At 56.8% G+C, this 18522-nt stretch overlaps 1 protein-coding gene across 1 annotated transcript in view; it reads right to left on the minus strand.

Moving 5' to 3' along the window:
* Positions 1-1235: 1235 nt before the first annotated feature.
* Cspg4 (chondroitin sulfate proteoglycan 4) overlaps positions 1236-18522 on the minus strand; it is a 35969-nt gene continuing 18682 nt past the window's right edge. The window contains exons 3-10 of the mRNA XM_020175890.2: positions 13154-16693; positions 11517-11999; positions 11059-11235; positions 9038-9236; positions 8799-8933; positions 8485-8651; positions 4488-4671; positions 1236-4209 (exon numbers count right to left, since the gene is read on the minus strand). Coding sequence (XP_020031479.2) covers positions 2375-4209; positions 4488-4671; positions 8485-8651; positions 8799-8933; positions 9038-9236; positions 11059-11235; positions 11517-11999; positions 13154-16693 — 6720 coding nt within the window. The 3' untranslated portion in view covers positions 1236-2374. The remainder of the gene's footprint in view (positions 4210-4487; positions 4672-8484; positions 8652-8798; positions 8934-9037; positions 9237-11058; positions 11236-11516; positions 12000-13153; positions 16694-18522) is intronic.

Genomic DNA, 18522 nt, shown 5'->3' on the forward strand with positions numbered 1-18522 from the left:
ATTGGAGATGAGGCCAGTTCCTGCCCGACGGGTCTGTCACCCATGTCTCGGCTTACATTTCCAGGGAAATTGGTTGCCCTGGGTGGAGACTGGCTCCAGATATCAAGGCCCTGAGGAACAAGCCCTGAGATCCAGGGAGGGGAAGGGCAGAGCATAGGGTGTGGTGTGGGGACACCCTTGGCTGGGTCTCCCTAGCCTGGGGATGGCAGAAAGACCAGGCTTGTAAAAGGAAGCCAGTGCTAGGAGTTCAGGGTGCAGAAGAGTTTCTAGGTGCCATGTTCGCCTTCAAGCCTACAGGCCCTGGTAATGCTTCTTGGGGGCTGGTGCTTTTCAGTGTGGCAAGGAAAGCTTCACTGAGCCTCAGGAGTCCGCCCTACTGCTACTGTGCTGTGTGACTCTAGTCAGCCCTCTTTCCCTCTCTGATTCTCGGTCTCTGCTTGGTCCTCTGTGCCATTTCAGCAGAGATCCACCTGGATTCCAGGTGTCCTGCCTGAAGCTTCTCAGACTTAGACTAGGGGGTGGATGGCTGCTGAGATATGAATACATCCAAGTTGGGATGGTTCAGGATGGTGGGGAAGAAGGAGTCATTTTTCTTGTCCTTGTTCCTAGCTCAAATGTTACAGATGCTTGGGGCACACAAAGAGGTCACTCTGGTGCCCACATGCAGGTCAGCTGTCAAGGACTGGCTGGGGCTCTTCACTTTCACCTGGCTGTGTTTAGGTCTCAAGAACCCCTATTTTTCCCCCCAAGAGCTCAGATACCTCTCATGCTTCTCTTCTGATGAGTTCAACCTACTGTCAGGGCCAGACGTCTCCCCTGGGACCCAGAATCTGTCTCAAACCCTGCTACACCGTCAAAAGAGAAAGGGCCAAAGGGTGGTGTTTCCCTAGCAACTCATACAATGGCCTTTTGGAGACTCAGCAACCTCAGGACCATCTCTAGCTAAATGACAGGCTCTCAGGCCAAGGACAGGCCTGTCTGGCTTTTCTGGGTCATTGATGCTTCCTTTGCCTTTGACAAGAAACACCATTGGTTCCCCCCATTAGAAAGTGGAGACAGCAAAGACATCCTTGTAAAAATCTGAAGGCAGTTGAGGAGAGGTACCTGGGACTATCCCCCCATCTTCCATCCTTGGGGTACCCAAGATCCCCCACTCTTCTCCACTTTGCTGTTCTAATCACATGAAGTAGGTGGGAGGGGACAGGGCTGAGGAGGCCAAAACTCAGGCTAAGAAATCAAGAGCTGGGAGCATTTTATTTTTTTTCTTGAAGCTCCTTGTGGAAGAACCACCTTTCTACTTAACTGAAGGACTCTGGTCCCGTCTCAAAGACTGGCCCACCTGCCCACACAGGTGGGGGCAGAGGATGTCTGAAGACCCCAGAAGGTGTGAATTCAGGGCTTGCCTGGCCCTGTCCTCTTCCTGGCAAGGCTGGGCGGGATGCTCTTCACTCCCTCCAAGGGAGTGAAGTGGCTGTGGACAGGGCCCTGTGCACAGTCAGACACAACACACAGCTGTCCAGAGCCTCTGAAGCGCCATTTATCCAGGCTCTGTGAAGCCAAGTGTCCCCAACTGCCTGCTCCAGGGGAACCCAGACACCACAGTGACCTTGGCCCAAACCTTCCATGTTCTTAGCCCAGACTGCTCAGGGCTGCCCACCAATGCTTATTCAACACTCAGCCCATCATGGTGGGGCCCTGGGATGGACTGCCTTCAGACTGTCCTCCATCCTACACCCCCAGGGGCTCCATCATCATGTTAATTAGCTTCCTTGTGATTTCCCTTAAATAAACCATCCCCAGAGCCACCCACCCACCCTGCACCCTGAATATATTATTCTATGGCTGAGGCCTTCTGGGGTGGAGGGCCCCTCCCCCCCTCTGCTCCTCTACTCCCTAAAACATCAGAGTGGGGTGAGAGGGTTCCCTCAATCCCTGGGCATACAAGGGGAGCCTGAGCTGGGGTGGCAAAGCAGGAACTGTCTCCTCTGTTGCTCCCATTCCCAGACCACTCTCTTCTCCTTGTCCTCCTGGCAACCTGGGTCAGGCGTGACTTACCCAAGGTCACACACCCAGGATGGGAGTCCTGACCCATCTAGGAGGTCACTCTGCTTTTGGCAGCCCAAACCAGCTCCCCAGCAGTGGGATTGACTTTAAGCTTGTCTCTCGCCTAGGCACCCATGCTTCTCCAGCTCTGAGTGAGCTGAGGGAGCTTCTTGTCTTAACTCCACTCTGTCCAAGACCCCTGGGCCTGTCTCCCAACACTCTGCACCCCTGGCATCTCCAGGTCTCTCTTGCTCTGGGGATCCTCAGACAGCACCAGGGCATGGAAGCAGTGGGCCTGAGGTGTGGGCAGCGTCTGGGCCCAGGCCAGGCCTCACACCCAGTACTGGCCGTTTCGGAGGGCAGGGTTGGGTGTCCGGCAGAACTGCAGTAGCTCAGGGTCAGGCTGGCCTCCTGACGGGGGCCCCTGGCCAGGCACCGCTGTAAGTGGGATGGCTTGGCCTGGCTCTACCTTTCGAAAGGTCTCTGTGTCGCTAGCCAGGCCATTGCGGGGCTTGGCGGTCAGGACCTGGACGTCGTGTTTGCCCGTCTTGTTGCGTTTGTGGAGGTAGAAGAGGAGGGGTAAGATGAGCGCCAGCAGCAGGAGGACCAGGCACACAGGGATGATGACGCTGAACATGTTGGCCTCCAGGAAACCCAGGAAGCCACTCCTGGCCACAGTGGGCACAGGACTGGATGCTGCTGTGCCTGGCTCACCTGTGGGGGTACTGCTGTCTGGCTTCCCTGCTTCTGTCCTAGCAGCCTCAGGGACACTGAGCAGGGCCACACCATAGGGCCGGGCTGCATCATAAGGTTCAGTGGCAAAGTCCAGCGAGGCCACAGCAGGTGGGACACCCCGTGCCCACAGCTCCAGAGTGAGACTGTCACCTGCGGGGCCAGGAGACCTCCCCTCTGGCCTGCCCAGCTCCAGCCCCAGCTTCCCATCCTCCAGGTCCTGCTGAGTGAACTGCTCCACAAACTGGCTGCTCCTGGGCTCTGTCCTGGCCCGGGACACACGGACCACACGGCCATGTCGGGGTCCTGCTAGAAGCCGGAAGCGGGGCACGCTGCCAGTGCGGTTGGCCAGTTCACCAGCATCTAGGACAGTGGAGTCCAGGCGCAGGGTGGCACCCTGGGGCCATGGCCCACCAGCCCACACGTGCAGCAGAGCCCTCACGGTGACATTCACTGTGGCGGATGCATTGATGCCCCGGGCCAGTGCTAGGACTGTGAAGTGATCGTGAGAGGAGGAGAAGTTAGTGAAGGCGAAGACCACATCTCCCTGGTCGACCTGGAGCTGGCTGAAGGCTGAGGCAGGCTGTCCCCTGACCAGGAGCTGTCCGTACAGGGGCCCCTGGGTGAGGCGGTATGCTGCATCTGGCTCCTCGCGATCAGAAACGACCTGGAGCTGCTGCCGGCTCAGTGAGGAGCGCCCCAAAGCTTGGGGCACTTCCAGGGGTGCTCGGTGCTGCACCTCAATGGCAGATGGCAAGATGTCCACTGCCAGGGACATGGGCAAGGGAGGGCTCGCCCCATCAGACATGCTCAGCTGGAAGATGCCTGCCACGCTGCTCCCGTTAGCCACGAATGCCAGCCGTCCTGCATCCACGTCGGCCTGCGTGAAATGGGTCACAGGTCCTGGGCTGCCTCCCGCCAGGATCAGGAAGCCACTGTGGGGTGCCCGCTGCACCTCATACTCAATCTCTTCTGGAGCTGAGTCTGGGTCCACCACACTCAGCTGGGCTCGGGAGACAGGGGCGCGGGAGCCCTGGGTGAGCCTGAGTGGGATGGAGGCCTGTGGCCGAGGAGGCCGTTCGTTTACATCCCGCACAGTGATGATGAAGGCCTCTGAGGTTTGGGGTCCTGCCACGGAGGTCCCTGCTGGCCCCTGAAGGTGGGCCCGGAAGCGGAAGCCATCCTGCTGGGTGCCCCCACCACCATGGGCATACACCAGCTGCCCTGCAGCCAGCTCAGACTGCAGGAAGTGGGGTCTCCCGGCATGGAGAGGCTCCTCAGACACCAACAGCTGGCCTCGGGTGGGGAACTGTGTGATCTGGAAGAGGACGTCGTGCTCTGGGCGCTGGGGTGCTGGCACACTGGCCAGCAGGTTGGAAGCATCCAGGGTGACCACTGTGATCTTGGCCCTCTGGCCCTCGGGGACCCAGAGACCTGCAGGGGGACATATTGTCTATGAAGGATCTGTCCATCAAAGGAAGAGCCATGGACCAGAGGGGGACCCCAGGACAAGCTTGGGCCTCTTCCTCAGACCAGGTAACCCCAAGATGGGGCTCACGTTTCCTGGGAAGACAAGTGCTGTGTCCCGCCTCTGATCTCAGTGCTCCCCACCCATCCTCTAAATAACTTCCCAGGTCTTGGGACTGAGCTGTGGCCTGTTGCCCTCTTCTTGGGGCTTCCCTCCAACCTTGCCAGCTCATCTTGTCATTCACCTTTGTTTCTCCAGAGCCGGCTGGGGCGCTGGGGACAGGCAGCCTCAAAAGACACAGTCACAGCAAGAGTGGCAGCCACATCAGGGGCAGGTGGCGAGGACAGCAGCAGCTCTATGGCATCATGGGCTTCCCAGAAGGGCTCAGGGGACATCTCGTGCTCGTACAGGATGTTCCCAGCATACACCTGAAGGAGACACTAATGTTAGGGGGTGACGAGCAGGCCCAGCTGTGGTGCTCAGGAGCCTCCTCCCAGGCTGGTGGAGGCACTGGGCCCTCTGGTCTGTCCAACAGCCCAGGGCCCAGCCTCACTCTGGGCTCTCTGCTGTGCCCAGGTCTCTGTGTGTGACTTGCTCTGTGCCTCATTAGTTCAAGGGTCACTGTTAGGCAGTCGTGTGGCCTGGAAGAGCTGGGTTCTGGAGCAGATATCTGGGTTCCCATCTTAGCTCTGCCAGGTGGACAGAGCTCCAAGTCTCAGAAATGATGCCATTCATCCAGGCTTCCATCTAACTCCAGGACCTTCTCCTCTGCAATGGTTCCCATCCTCTCTTACCTCCAGTGACACTTCTATAGTCTCCTTCTTCCTCCTGTACTGCCATCGCCCCACTCAAATGGATCATTCCCTTCATCTTAAAGAAAAAGTTGCCTTTTTTTTTTTATGGTACTGGGATTTGAACTCAAGTCCTTGAGCTTGCTAGGCAGATGCTCTAATACTTTGAGCCACACTCCCAGCCCTTTTTGCTCTAGTTATTTTTCAGATAGGGTCTCACTAACATTTTGCCTGGGCTGGCCTCAAACCATGATCCTCCCGATCTCGCCTCCCAAGTATCTGGGATTACAGGCATGTACCACTCTGCTCAGCTAAAAAGCTGGTCTTGATTTCATTTTTGTACCAGCATTTGCCTTCTCTCCCCTTTCATTGCTTTTCTTTGCAGCAAAACTCCCTAAGAATAGTTTACACATGTCCTCAGCTGGCTCATCCTCATGCTTTTGTTCCCATGATGTCACGAAACCTGTTCTTGCCCAGAGCACTGATGCGTTAGATCCAAGGGTCGGGTCTCAGGCCCTGCTGACCAGCTCACCAACCATCACTTGACACAGTGGGGCATTCCTTCCTCTGACAGCTGTCAGCTTCTGGGCTGTTCCACTCTGCTTCCCTCCTCCCTCGCAGACTCTTGTTAGTTTGGCTGGGCACTCTTTCCTACCTATGGGCATCTGCTTCCCTTGGGGTCTTCAGCCCCTTCAGCCTTGAGGCTGAAGACCCCGAGGTCATGGGTCAGATACTGGACCTCCAGCCCACACCACTCTCTCTTTCCTGAACCCCAGACTTGGTTCTCCACCCTCCTTGGCTATTCCACAGGGTGTCTAATGGACACATCAAACTCCACAGGCCCTGACCCCTCTCCTGCCATCCGCAGTCCTCCACCTGACAGCCCCGGTCCTCAGTGTCGCTCAGGTGGAATCCTCACCGATCCCTGGCCTCTTTCTTTCCCTCATCTCTTCATCTCCTGCCTGGACTATTGCAACCACTTCCTGTCTGTGTCCTGCCTTGACCCCTGTGCACTGCACTCCCTCTACAGTGTGCTCTAAACACAGAAGGAGCCTTTAAAATGTAAAGTGAGGGCTCTCTTTTTTCTTTTGAGCCTGGATCTGGCTATGTTGCCCAAGCTGGCCTTGAACTCCTGGGATCAACTATCCTCCCACCTCAGTCTCCTGAATATCGGGGAGTACAGGCACTCACCACTGTGCCTGGCTTGTTAGGTCACTCTTTTGCTCAAATGCTGCAGTGACTGACCTTTTGACCACAAAGTCTCTGTTATTACCCTGTTACCCCTGCAACCTCAACTTACCCCCAAGGCAACTCTGTGCCAGCCACACCTGCAATTCTTTAGGGTCCCCTTTGTGCTAAACACCAAGAAATGTTCTTCACTTCTATAGAGAAATCTGTTCCTCTCCCCTTCTAATCAAAATGCGTGCTCGAGCTTTATCTTTTGTTTTCTCCTTTTAGGAGACACAGGAAATATTTTCCTTTTTTTCAGAAAAACAGGACTTGCGCAATAGCAGGACGATGGAAGAGTGAGATCTTAGTGTGCAGAGGACCCTAATGTCTTAGTGTGAGAGACTCCCAACGCAGCAGGGCTGTGGAGAGTGGGGAGAGAGCTGGTCCCCACAGACAGCAGACCTTGTGCTAGGGAGGCAGCTGCTCCTCTGGGGTTTATTACAAAGGGACACAGGCCTTTTAAGAAATCAGGAATCAGGTTTTTGTCAAATCTCCCAAGGGATCAATGTTGACAATTAATTTAAAAATATCAGATGGAATCGTCTATGGGCCAGATGTGGCCAGAAAGGTCCGAAGGACTGCCAACTGTAACCTTTGGTCCAGGCTGGCAGGTAGACAGGAAGGGAATGGAGACGCCAGCAGTGGGCTCCCAGAGCTCCTGTGGGTAGGAGATGGGAGTGAGGCCAAATACAGGCCCGTGGAGAGGGGTCCCTGGGCTGTGGAGCAAGCAGGGTCCTCGAGTGAAAGAAATCTCAGATAAGCGGTAAGAAGACACTGTCCTGGCTTTGCTTCTTACTAGTGCCATGCATGCCGAATGAAGCTACCCGACCATCGTGAGCCTCAGTTTCCTTATCTGAAATATGGGGACACCTGATCTCCGCCCTGCCCAGCTTGAAGCCATGTAGGACAGTGGTGCTAATCTAGTCGCTGCCCAGTGCTGCCCTGCCCGCCCTCCACAGCGGAGCTGCCACGTAGCCTCTTTCCAACCTCGCCAGGTGGCACTGCCAGCCTGGCCCCATGGTGGCCATTCACTCTAGTCCTTGTTACTGGGGTGGGGGTGAGGAACTGCAGGGGGGAGGGGCACACATGGCCTGCTCCTGTACCCTCCCCCTTCCTGGTATCCAATGACAAGGCTCCCAGGGACTTGGTGCCCAGTTGCTGTGGCCACTGGCTTGCTGAATATTTCATTGTGGGGAGTGGGCCATGGCAGGAGCCAGGTTTGGGGAGCACAGAGAACGCAGGCCTCGGGGATTGATGTGACAGAGCTGAGCAACCCAAGTCACCTCCTTCCCCATCTGTGAGCTGTTTGCTGGGCAGGACTCTGGCTTTGGCCTGCTAGCTCTTCAGTTCACCTGGTAATTCTTAAGTGGTGCATATCCCCCGTAGGGTGGGAAGGAGCTTTCTGGGCTCAGGAGGCCTGGGCGGGGAGAGGGGACACAGGAGATTGCAAAGGGACCTAAGGGTGCACTCTGCCATTTTTGAGGACCAGGGGCAGGCCCTAACAGGAGGTTTTTGGTGCTGCAGTTCCTGAGTGGCAGGGGCAGATGTGTGCCCCTCCTCACCTGGAACGTGCTGGGTCTGGGCACCCTAAAGGCCCCTCAGTCAGAGCGCTAGGTGTGACATCTGCTTGGCAGAGCCTGTGACAGGGCCCATCCTCTCCACCCTGTCCCGGAAGAACTGCTCTGTCTTCTGGGAGAGCTAAGGCTGCCTGGGTACCCACAGGGCCCTCTATCCTTAAAGCAGGGTTAGTTGAGATGATGGTTCTTGTCTCACACTGGTAGCACAGAGTGCTCTGATCCCAGCAGCTCAGTCTGCCTCTCCCCATGGCTCACAGTTCCAGCGGCCCTGGTGCGTCCTGGGACAGCTGTGCCCTGATGGAGGCACAGTAGCCTCCTTCTCAGCTTGGCCTACTCAGCTGTCTGTCAGCTACCTGCTTCCAAGCTCTCCCTGCTCCTCACTGGTACCTGACCTGAGCTGCAGACTCACTCCTCTGCCCCCAGGCCTGACTTTACCCCTGCAGCAAGCACTGCCTCTCACCAGTGACTAGGGCACCGCTACTGCCCCTCCCAGTGCCCCTTTCTAGTCTCTGGGATCCAGCTGCATCTCCCTTCTAGAGACTGAGCCCTAGGACCTCATCCCCGCTCTGGGCCCAGCAAGGCTCACACATACCCACTGAGGTTGGATGGGGTGTGTGCGGTGGCTGTGGAGTGGGGCCCTTACCTCAGCCTGGGTGAAGTTCACCAGGACCTCCCCAGTGCTGCCCTGCTGGGTGTGGAACAGCCGGCCATGCTGGGGCCCCCGCAGAACCCTGTAGAGCAGGTGCTGGGGGTCAGTGCCTGCACTGGAGCTGGCTCTCAGGCTCTGGCTGCTGAGTGGCTGGACAGACTCTGCGAGAGGCAAAGGGGCCTATCAGTCTTGGACAGGAGCCAGGCCAGGCTGGAGATGGCCAGAGAGGGTGTAACATCCTAGTGGGCCACCTTCAGGTCTGCTCCAGAAACCTGGCCCCCAGGAACACCCAGGCTTGGCAGACCCACCTGGGCAGACGGTCAGCGTCCGGCTGCCATCCAGTGAGAGGAGCACTTGCTTCTGGGCTGTCACTTGGAAGAAGTGTCTGGGAGAAGTGTGCTTGCCATCAGAGAGGTCAAAGTGGAAGCCTCCGTCCAGGGCACCTGAGGACAGGGGTGTATCTGGGTTCTGCTGGTCCACAGTGGTTCCCCATCCTCAGGGAACTCAGGGGGCTGAAGAACCAGAAAGCCAATCTCTTGGCACCCACCTCTGTGTGAGAACAGCACGTGCCTGCCATCCAGCTGTGCCTGTGTGAAGCGGCGGACCTCAGAGCCTGGTGTTGCTTGCAGAACTACCCGTCCATTGCTGGGCTGCTCAATGGTATAGACAAGGTCTTCCGGCCCTGAGTCACCATCTGTGCCCCTGAGGGCCTCGGTAGGGATAGGCACAGTAGTCCCTTCCCACATCTGAGGACACAGACCAGTAAAGGTTCTTCCTTAATCATACTCACCCACCCCCTTCCTCCCAGCCCTGGGGCCCCATCAGGGCTCTGAACCCCCTGTGTTGAGGCCCTTGGCTGGGAGTTGGGCCTGTGCCATCTGGGCTCCCTTGCACCAAGGGCTAGCCACCCCATTTACCTTCCCCTGACACTCCGGGCCTCAGGCTTCCATTTTCTCTATTTGCCCTAATCCTGCTTGTCCCCTAAGGTCAACTAGGACCCTCCCTACCTACCTAGGAAAGCCTCCTCTCTGATCTTCCCCAAGTTTTCACCCTCAAATCTCTACCCAACCCTGATCCACAGATGCTTCTTCTGCCTCTGCCTCAATGGCAGGCAGGGATCCACTTCCCACGGTGTGTCTGGCTGGGGTGGGCACACGATGGAGTGGTAGGTTTTAGTCTGTCCAGGATGATTCTAGTTGAGAGGGGTGTGGGGGGTGGGAGGAGGAGAACAGAGGGATAATGCCGGCTCTGGGACCCCACAGTGCAGAGGCAGCATTGGGATGGGTCCTTCCCCATACAGAATGAAAGGGGAACCCTCAGGTCTCCCTTGCAGCAGGGTGGAACACTGTTCCTAGGCCCTGTGCCATATCCTGCTAAGTCCATCACTTGGGGGCATGTGGGCAGGGGCTCCCCAAAAGAAAATAGTACCCTGGCAGTCCTGGGCTCCCGCCCACAGCCCAGGAAAAGTTGAGGCAGCATCTTGGGGTAGCAAACACCGGTGGACAGCACCACCTGGTGGCCAAACTACCACACAGCAGTCCTGGCTTATGGTCCCACTTCTCCACTGGGCTCCTTATCACCTGACTGCCCCCCACAGATACATCCTATATCACAAAAGACTCAGCACACCGTGTCACAGACAGCCAAAATTAGCCCTCTTCTAGAACTTTCCATAGCTACTGTTGATGGGGGGTCTACGCCCTAGAAGCTGGCATTCAAAGTTCAGTCCATCCACTACTGTGCCACGTGGGCTTGGTCAAATGGACCCTTCTGTTCCACCAGTGACTACTTTTATGGAGTGCTATCCTTGTCTGGACCTCAACTTTCATCTCTGCTTTGTGTACAAGGGGCAGGAGCTTACAGAGCCCAGCAGTAGCCTTTGTTTGCTGGGCTTGCAAGAAATTTTATCAGGCCAGGCATGATGATGGGTGTCTGTAATCCCAGCAATGAAAGAAGCATAGACAGGAGAATCATGGTTTGAGGTTGGCCTGGGTGACATGTGTGAGATCCCATCTGAAAAATAACTAAAGCAAAAACATGTCCAGCGCCGGTGGCTCAGGCCTATAATCCTAGCTACTCAGGAGAGAGAGATCAGGAGGATCGCAGTTCAAAGCCAGCCTGAACTGCAAACAGTTTGTGAGACCCTATCTTAAAAATACCCAATGCAAAAAAGGGCTGGTGGAGTGGTTTAAGTGATAGAGCACCTGCCTAGCAAGAATGAGGCTCTGAATGTACTACTTAAAAAAAAAAAAAAAGAAATTTTATCAGGTGCTTTGGTCCTGAGGGTCGTAGGAAAAGATTTCTGCTACAGATGAGCGCAGGGAATAGCAGGACCAAATACAGTCATTCACACTTCTAAGTGTCCAATGGAAACCTGACACCTGCGTTTTCCTTTCAGCACATATCACATTTGTCCTTGCAACAACCTAGTGGTGCATTTGGCAACGGTCTCATTTTGCAGAGGAGGAAACTGAGTCTCAGAGAAGGGGAGGGAGATACATGTCGGGAAGTGGTGGGTCCTGGCCTCCTCCTAGGGGCAGAGATAGGTGGTCCCAGGGATGGTCTCACCTGCAGGCCCGTGTTTGTGGTGAGGACAGGGGGTTGGTCATTTACGGGCAGGACGGTGATGGTGAAGGTCACTGGGTGGCTCTGGCGTTCCACCTTTGAGGCATTAGCCATCAGGACGAAGCTGTCTGTGAGCGTCTCACTCCCGTCATGCACATAGCGGATCAGCTGTTCTTCCACCTACAGGCAGGCCCAGGACTTAGACTTACCTTACTGGTCTCAGGCCCAGCAAACTCATGGCCTGTTGCTGGGTGCAGGAAGAGGCTGCAGCCTTCAGAGCCTCAGTTTCCATGGGTGGAAAGTGGGAACAATAGTTTCTATCTCCCAGAGGAAGAAACGAGATAAGGTATATAGCAGAGAGTCTCTTTTGCACACATCCCCAGGCTGGGAGTCCCTGGCGCTCCCCCACTGCTCCCAGGGCTGAGCTGAAGTCCCAGGGGTTCCCAAACAGTCATACATACCTCTTTCCAAGAGAAGGTGCTGAGGGTGGCATCTGGACGTTGTCCCTCTCTCTGCAGGGCCCCGTGCTGGGGCGGCTCCAGCACCTGCAGCTCAAGGCCTGGCAGTGTGGGGAAGTAGGGGCCAGTGACTCGGAGCAGTGGGGGGGCCAGGTTGCGGGTGCCGCTCTCGGGGACGCTGAAGTTCTGTATCTCCAGGGGGATGAATGTGGGAAGCACCTCCAGCTCCACGCGGATGCCCTGGAGGGGAGTGCCCAGGCCCGAGGACACGTCCAGGGAGAAGGTGTCGCTCCGGGCCTCAGGGCGGGAGTGCAGGTAGAGGACCTTGCCTTCATCCACAGCCTCCTGAGAGAAGCTCTGCACAGGGTCCAGGCTGGGCGGCTTGTCCGCAGGGGTGCCATGGGACACCATCACCAGGTAGCCAGCGCTGGGGGGGCTCTGCACTGAGAACACGATGTCTGCTGGCTGCACGGCCTCCTGGGCTGCCTGGTTAACAGAAGCCACAAGGGGAGGCTGTCATGGCTCTCAGTAGCCATAACAGACTCAATCTCCATGTCTCCCTCACTGCCCCAGGCTCTGCTGCACACTTACACCACACTCTGGCAAGGACACAACCTTCTCTCTCTCTCTCTCTCTCTCTCTCTTTCTCTCTCTTTCTTCCCGTTTCCCCCACACCCACCCACCCACCCACCCAGGCTGTGTGCTCTGTCCCCATGGCTGGTTTCTCTGGGGCCTTCCATCCCTAAACCCTGCAATTACACTTCTGACCGCTAGAGGGCACCCACTACTCTTCTTAGAGGTACAGGAGCCCACACTCCAAACCCTAGGTTTTCAGACCTGGGTCCAGCCCAAGGGCTGCTGGGTGCTCCTTCACTTGATTGTCTAGCAAAAAAAAAACAAAACAAACAAACAAAAAACGCTAAACACCACCTCTAAACACACACGTCTGATTCTCTGATTCTGTGCCTTAGCAGGGCATGTCCCATCTGCTTGGAATATCATCCCCTTTTCTTGGCTATTGACATCCCATATTCTTCAAAGGCTGGTAAAAATTCTGCCTTCCCCAGCGTGAGGACTTCCAGACATCAGATATGTTTAAGTCATAATCTACCCAGAAGTCCAGACACCCAGAACTAGAAGAGCCTTCAGAAATTGGCATTGTAGGAGAATAAGTCCAAGAGAGGGCAAGGGATTAGCCTGAGGTCACACAGCAAGTCAGCAAGCCTGCCTTGCTGATAGAGTGGCCTGTGGTTGCTCTGTGAGCTTTCTGGCTGGTTATAAGCCCTCCACAGACCCTCACAGTCTTGGTTTGCATCCTGGGAAAAGAGCTGAGGACATGGGGGATCTGTGTCTGTGGTGAGCAGTCCTCCCAGATGCTTGGGTTTTGCTTCAGAGACACTGTGGGTCTGGCTGGAGCCCAAAATCTGCATGGTTGGTCACAGCATGAATGTATGTGTATGTGACACACACAGCAGATTCCCTGGAAACTCACAGGACCACGACACATACAGATGCATACCCAAGGCGAGCACACACTCCTAACCAGGAGCCACCACGGTCCTAGCCTAGACACACAGCAAGCTTGGCAGGAAGGCTGGGATGGACGGGCCCCTCTGCTTGCCCCAGAGCCCTGCTTTTACCTCCAGATGGTCCCTTCTGATCTCCGCTGCTTCTCCCTGGAAGACATAGATCTTCTTGTGCTGGACGAGCTGCAGTGGGGCCAGAGGACTCTCCAGGGCAATAGTCACCTGTAGGGTGGTATCTGTGTGCACTGGCCCAGCTTCCACAGAGAGAGCCAGGGTGTCACGGGGGCTGAGGCTGCCGTTGTGACTGTAGAGAACAGCCCCGTCCAGCAAGTCCTGCTGGGAGAAGGCTGTGGCCGGCTGGCCAGCCCTGAGCAGCTGTCCCCAGCGAGGGCCAGCTGTGACATGGTAGTTGATCTCATCCCCACTGCGGATGTCTAGGTTGGTGTCCAGATGGAGTACAGCTGTGTCAATGGTGCCTTGGCCTCCTTGAGGGACCACGAGGCTGGAGCCATTGGCCACATGGAGGTAGGGCTCCGAAGCTTGTACCTCAAGCATGGCGGTGGCTTGGTGCTGCCCATCAGACACCTGCAGCTGGAGCCAGCCGTGGTCGGCCCCTGAGTGCACGAACAGGACTTGCCTCTTCCGGAGGTCCTCCTGGGTGAAGCGGTAGATGGGTCGCGTGGGTTCCTCCACAGCCACGATGCTACCAAAAAGGAGGTCCTTCCGGGTCAGTACCAGCTGAGCGTCAGTGAAGCCTGAGTCAGCATCGCTGAAGGTCACATCGTCTGTAGTCAGCAGCCTCTGGCCCCCCCGGGCCACATGGAAGACACGGCTGATGGTCTGCACAGGGGCGTGGTCATTCACAGGCTGGATGGCCACTCGGAAGACACCGCGGACCTCTTCCCAGGCCATGTCGCCACTGCCCTCGCCCTGGCGTGTGGCCACAAATGGGATATCATCTTCTGTGGTCTCTGAGTCATCGTGCTGGTAGACCAGTCGTCTGTGCAGCAGGTCCTCGTTGCTGAAGGATGTCACTGTGGTGGCCTTGCCCTGTGGCCCCCGCCAAGCCAATCTTCCATGGCGGGGTCGCTCCATGACCTCATAGAGGTAGTTGGCACTGTTGAGACTTTTGACAAAGAGGTGGTCAGCGGAGAGGACGCCCTCCCCACCCTCAGGCACAGAGAGGAGGACATTGGTGAGGATGGGAGCATCTGGGTCACCACCAATGTGGATGGGGAAAGTGTAGAGTGGGGAGAAGTGTGGCGGAGCCGTGACACGGAAACGGAAGGAGTCCTCTGCTGCCTCGGAGGCACGTACTGTGGCCTCGTAGGTCACCTGCCCAGCCTGCAGGTCGTCCTGGCTGAAGCCTTGACCGTCTGAGAGTCTCATGCCCTGAAGCTGAAGGTTACCTTTCCTGGGGGCCTGAACCACCTCATAGTGGAAGGTGCTGGGGCGTGGGCCTGCCTCTTCCTCCAGGGTGGCCTCCAGGTGGGCTGTGGTGAGGGCCTCCTTCTGCGTGTTCTGAGTATACAGAGGCTCCAGCCGCAGCATCCATACCACGGCTCTCTGGATGGTCACCGGGAAGGACAGATTGCTCAATGCCTCCTGACCCACCTGTACCTCCAGGGCCAGGTTTTCCACGGTGTCCCTGGGGCGGTGCTGTGGGTCAGTGCTCAGATACCTCACACGGCCCTGCTCCACGTCACGCTGGTGGAACGCCTGTGTGGCCCACCACTCAGCGCCCTCCACCCCACCCGCCCCCTGCTTCTGCAGCTCCCCAAACTGCAGGGCGCCCGTGACTCGGAACAGCACACTCACGTCCTGGCCCACGGCATTGGTCTCCACGGACAGGTTGGTGGGCAAGATGGGTGCAGCAGAGCCCTGGGCCAGGTGCAGCCCTGTGCTGTGGCGGATCCGTATGGCAGGCCGGACAGCCACGACCTTCAGAGTGGCCGGGGAGCTGGCCTGCAGCCCATCACTGACTCGGAATGTCAAGTCCTGAGCGGGGCCACCGCGGTGGACATAGACAATGTTGTTTCCTTCCAGCTCCTGGCAGGAGAACTCAGTTGCTGACTCCCCAGGCTGGTCGCGGTGCTCCACAGGGAGGCCGGTGGAGGCACCTAGGAGCTGGAAGGTGAGGCCCTCGCAGGCAGAGTCCGGGTCATAGGCCTGGAAAATCTCGGGCCCCAGAGGCTTCTGTGTGCCCTCCAGGATCACCATAAGGCTGCCGTGCGGGAAGACGATGCGGGGTGCATCGTTGACAGGATTGATCTGGATGGGCAGAATGTACGTTTGGCCTCTGCGCAGGCAGCCGGGCATGGGCACCCGAGCTGTCACCGACACCTCCAGTACCAGCTGGTCAGAGAGGTCCTCAGAGCCATCGTGGACAAAGCGGGCTTTGCGGTTCACCACATCCAGCAGGGTGAACATTTTCCGGGCCTGGGCACCTGGGATGTCCAGCTCCAGCTCACCGTGGCGGGCCCTCCGGCTCACACTGAACAGTACCTGAGACTTGCGAAACTCAGCCTCGGTCAGGTCCAGCGTGGGCTGCACGTGCCGCCACTCGAGCCAGGCTGTGCCGCCCTCGGCCACCACCAGTGGGCTGATGGTCAGCAGCTGGGTGAAATTGGCAAAGACAGGAGGCAGCCCTGGTTCAGGCACACATGGCTCAGGCAGCACCACGCTTGGCCACGTCTCGGGCATCAGGGTGGAGAAGGCTTCATATGGGGCATAGGCGTCCTCCTCGTATTCATCCTCCTCGGGCCTGCAGCCGGCCGCCATGTTTCGAGTCACCCAGGCATCCCGGAGTCCCTGCCTCTGGCCATTGACACTGAGATCCTCCATGCAGCCGACCAGGGAGGTGTTGGCAACCCCCGATGCCAGGCCCAGGCGGTGCTCCTGGAGGTGACGGGAGGCCTCTGTGTCTAGCCCCCCAAGGAGGAGACTGCCACGTGGCTCCAGGTAGTTGAGGACCCCACGGTTAGAAGTGCGCGTGGGGTACTGGTCCACGGAGATCTCCAGCCGGTGAATATCCAAGCGGATACTGACCTCGTGGGGCTGCCCATCGGCCACAGGCACACTGTTATGGAGCAAGACAGTACCCTGGCCCTTCTCCACCACAGCACGCAGGTGGCCCTCAAATATGTCCACGTAGATGAAGTCCCCACGCCGGCCGCCTGCTTGGAAGGCCAGGGGTGCCTGCTGGCTCCGTGTGGTGAGCGTGAACTCCAAGGTGCCTTCATTCTGAGTGCCCCACGCAGGGAAGGCGGCCAGGGAGTGGGGTTCAGAGAAGCCCAGGGCCACATCGTCACCAGCAGAAAACTCCTCAGCACAGCCCTCATGTACATCAGGGGTCAGTGGCCGGAGGAGGCTGCGGCCATTGAGGATGGCTACGTGGAGGCAACCCCTCAGGGGACGGCTGGTTCCCTTCACGTAGGGCAGGCCAAGGCTTCCAGAGCCCCCCACAAAGAGGCCATAGGTGACCTCAAGGGGGACTCCTGGGGCTGGGGCAGAGGTGTTCAGATGCCCATCAACTGACAGCAAGGCCCAACTGTCAGAAACAGTGAGCAGCACAGTGTGGGGGACACAGTCACCCAGCTGCATCTCTGCTGGGGTCTGCAGCCTCAGTTCCTCCTGGCCCAGGACAAGTCTGACCTGAGGAAAGACCGGGAGATCAGGATGGAGAATGGTACTTTGAATCTGTCACTTCCTCTACAAGGGGACAGTGGGCCCCCCAGGTGTGGGAGTCCCTGTAAAAGGGGACAGGACCCAGGACAAGGGTTTCTCGTACCATCCTTCTCACCTTCCTGCCATCTTTATTATCATCCCTCAAGCACTCACCAAAGTGAACTCTGGATCAGGCCTGGATGGGCTTGGGGACCCTGATGTGAGTCAGACAGCCTCCACCCACACATAGCAAGATGCTCCCCTAAATATTTACCTTCTTTTTGTGGTACTGGGATTTGAACTCAGGGCCTTGAGCTTGCTAGGCAGGTGCTCTACCTCTTGAGCCACTCTACCAGCCCTTTTATTGTGCTAGGTATTTTCAAGATAGTGTCTTGTGAACTATTTGCCTGGGCTGGCTTCGAACCGTGATCCTCCTGACCTCTGCCTCCTGAGTAGCTAGGATTCCAGACGTGAGCTACCTGGCGTTACCTTGGTTTTTTTTTTTTTTTTGGTGGCACTGGGGTTTGAATTCAGGGCCTTGCACTTGCTTGGTGTTCTACCACTTGAGCCACTCCACTAGCTCTTTTTTTGGCTTTAGTTATTTTTCAGGTAGGGTCTCACAGTTTTGCCCAGGGCCAGCCTCCTACCTATAGCCTCCCTAGTAGCTGGGATTATGGGTACATACCATGATACCTGGCTTATTGGTTGAGATGGAATCTCACTAACTTTTTGTCTGGGTTGGCTTTGAACTGCAATCCTTCCTTTCTCTACCTCCCAAGTACTACAGGTGTGAGTCACTATGCCTGGCTCATCTTGTTTTTATTCTTCCCTTGTTTCTTGGGTGAGGGGTGCCATAAAACCCATGTTGGAATCTATCTGTGGAATAATAGGTCACTGGGAATCTTGTGATAAGTCTTCCTAAGTAGGGCAAAATACCTTGGGCTCACTGTGCAGGAATGGGAACGCAATAGATGCTGCCTTGAAAGTTTAGTAAAAAAACCTCCCTGACTTGGGGTCGTGTGGTGCTTCCACAGTCAGATGGCAGAATGGATGGTGACAGAGGACAGGATGGGGGAGTCCAAGTACCTCTGCAGAGTGGATTAGCAAGTGCCGGACTGCACCAGGCCAGGGCTTGACAGTGACACCTTGTGGCAGTGAGAGGCAAATGCAGCAGCACATTGCTGAGGCTACAGTTCCTAGGTTCCCTGTGTACAATCGGCTGGACCCCACAGGTCTGGACTAAGACCCTGGGTTCTCAAACTCATCGTAATTAGTGGGAGACTCAAGGGACATCCAGAAGGTCCCTTGCCAGTGAAATGGAAAGTGGGGAGGCAGTGGCAGGAGGTGCTGGTACTGCTACTGTCATAGACAGACAGTGTCAATGCAGGGTGACTGATGCAATGCCAGAGGGGTACCCAGGAAGTAATGGGAGCCCAGGAGAGGGGATCTAGGCCGAACGAGCACCAGGGGGACACTACCTAGGGGAGGGCAAGCTCACACAGATGTCAAGGAGAGGTGGAAGTTAGGTGGGCACAGTTGGAAGGGTAAGGAGCAGTGGCAAAGGCCTGCAGCCACAGACCATAGATGGTGGGGGACAGGGAGCAGTTTAGCTTGGAGCACAGCAGGCAGCTAGGGATGTGAGGAGAAGCCATGTTGGAGAGGGCAGGTAGGCGGGCACAGTTGGTTCATGAGGGACTGACACTTTCTGAGATGCTGCTTACTATCTGGTCCAGAGTGGAGGACCTGAGACCCCAAGGTGAAAGTGACTTGTGCAAGGTCACACAGCTAGGTGGGGGTCATTCTAAGCTAGAGAAAGA

The sequence above is a fragment of the Castor canadensis genome, chromosome 19 (assembly GCF_047511655.1).
Source record: "Castor canadensis chromosome 19, mCasCan1.hap1v2, whole genome shotgun sequence".
NCBI classification, from domain to species: Eukaryota; Metazoa; Chordata; class Mammalia; order Rodentia; family Castoridae; genus Castor; species Castor canadensis.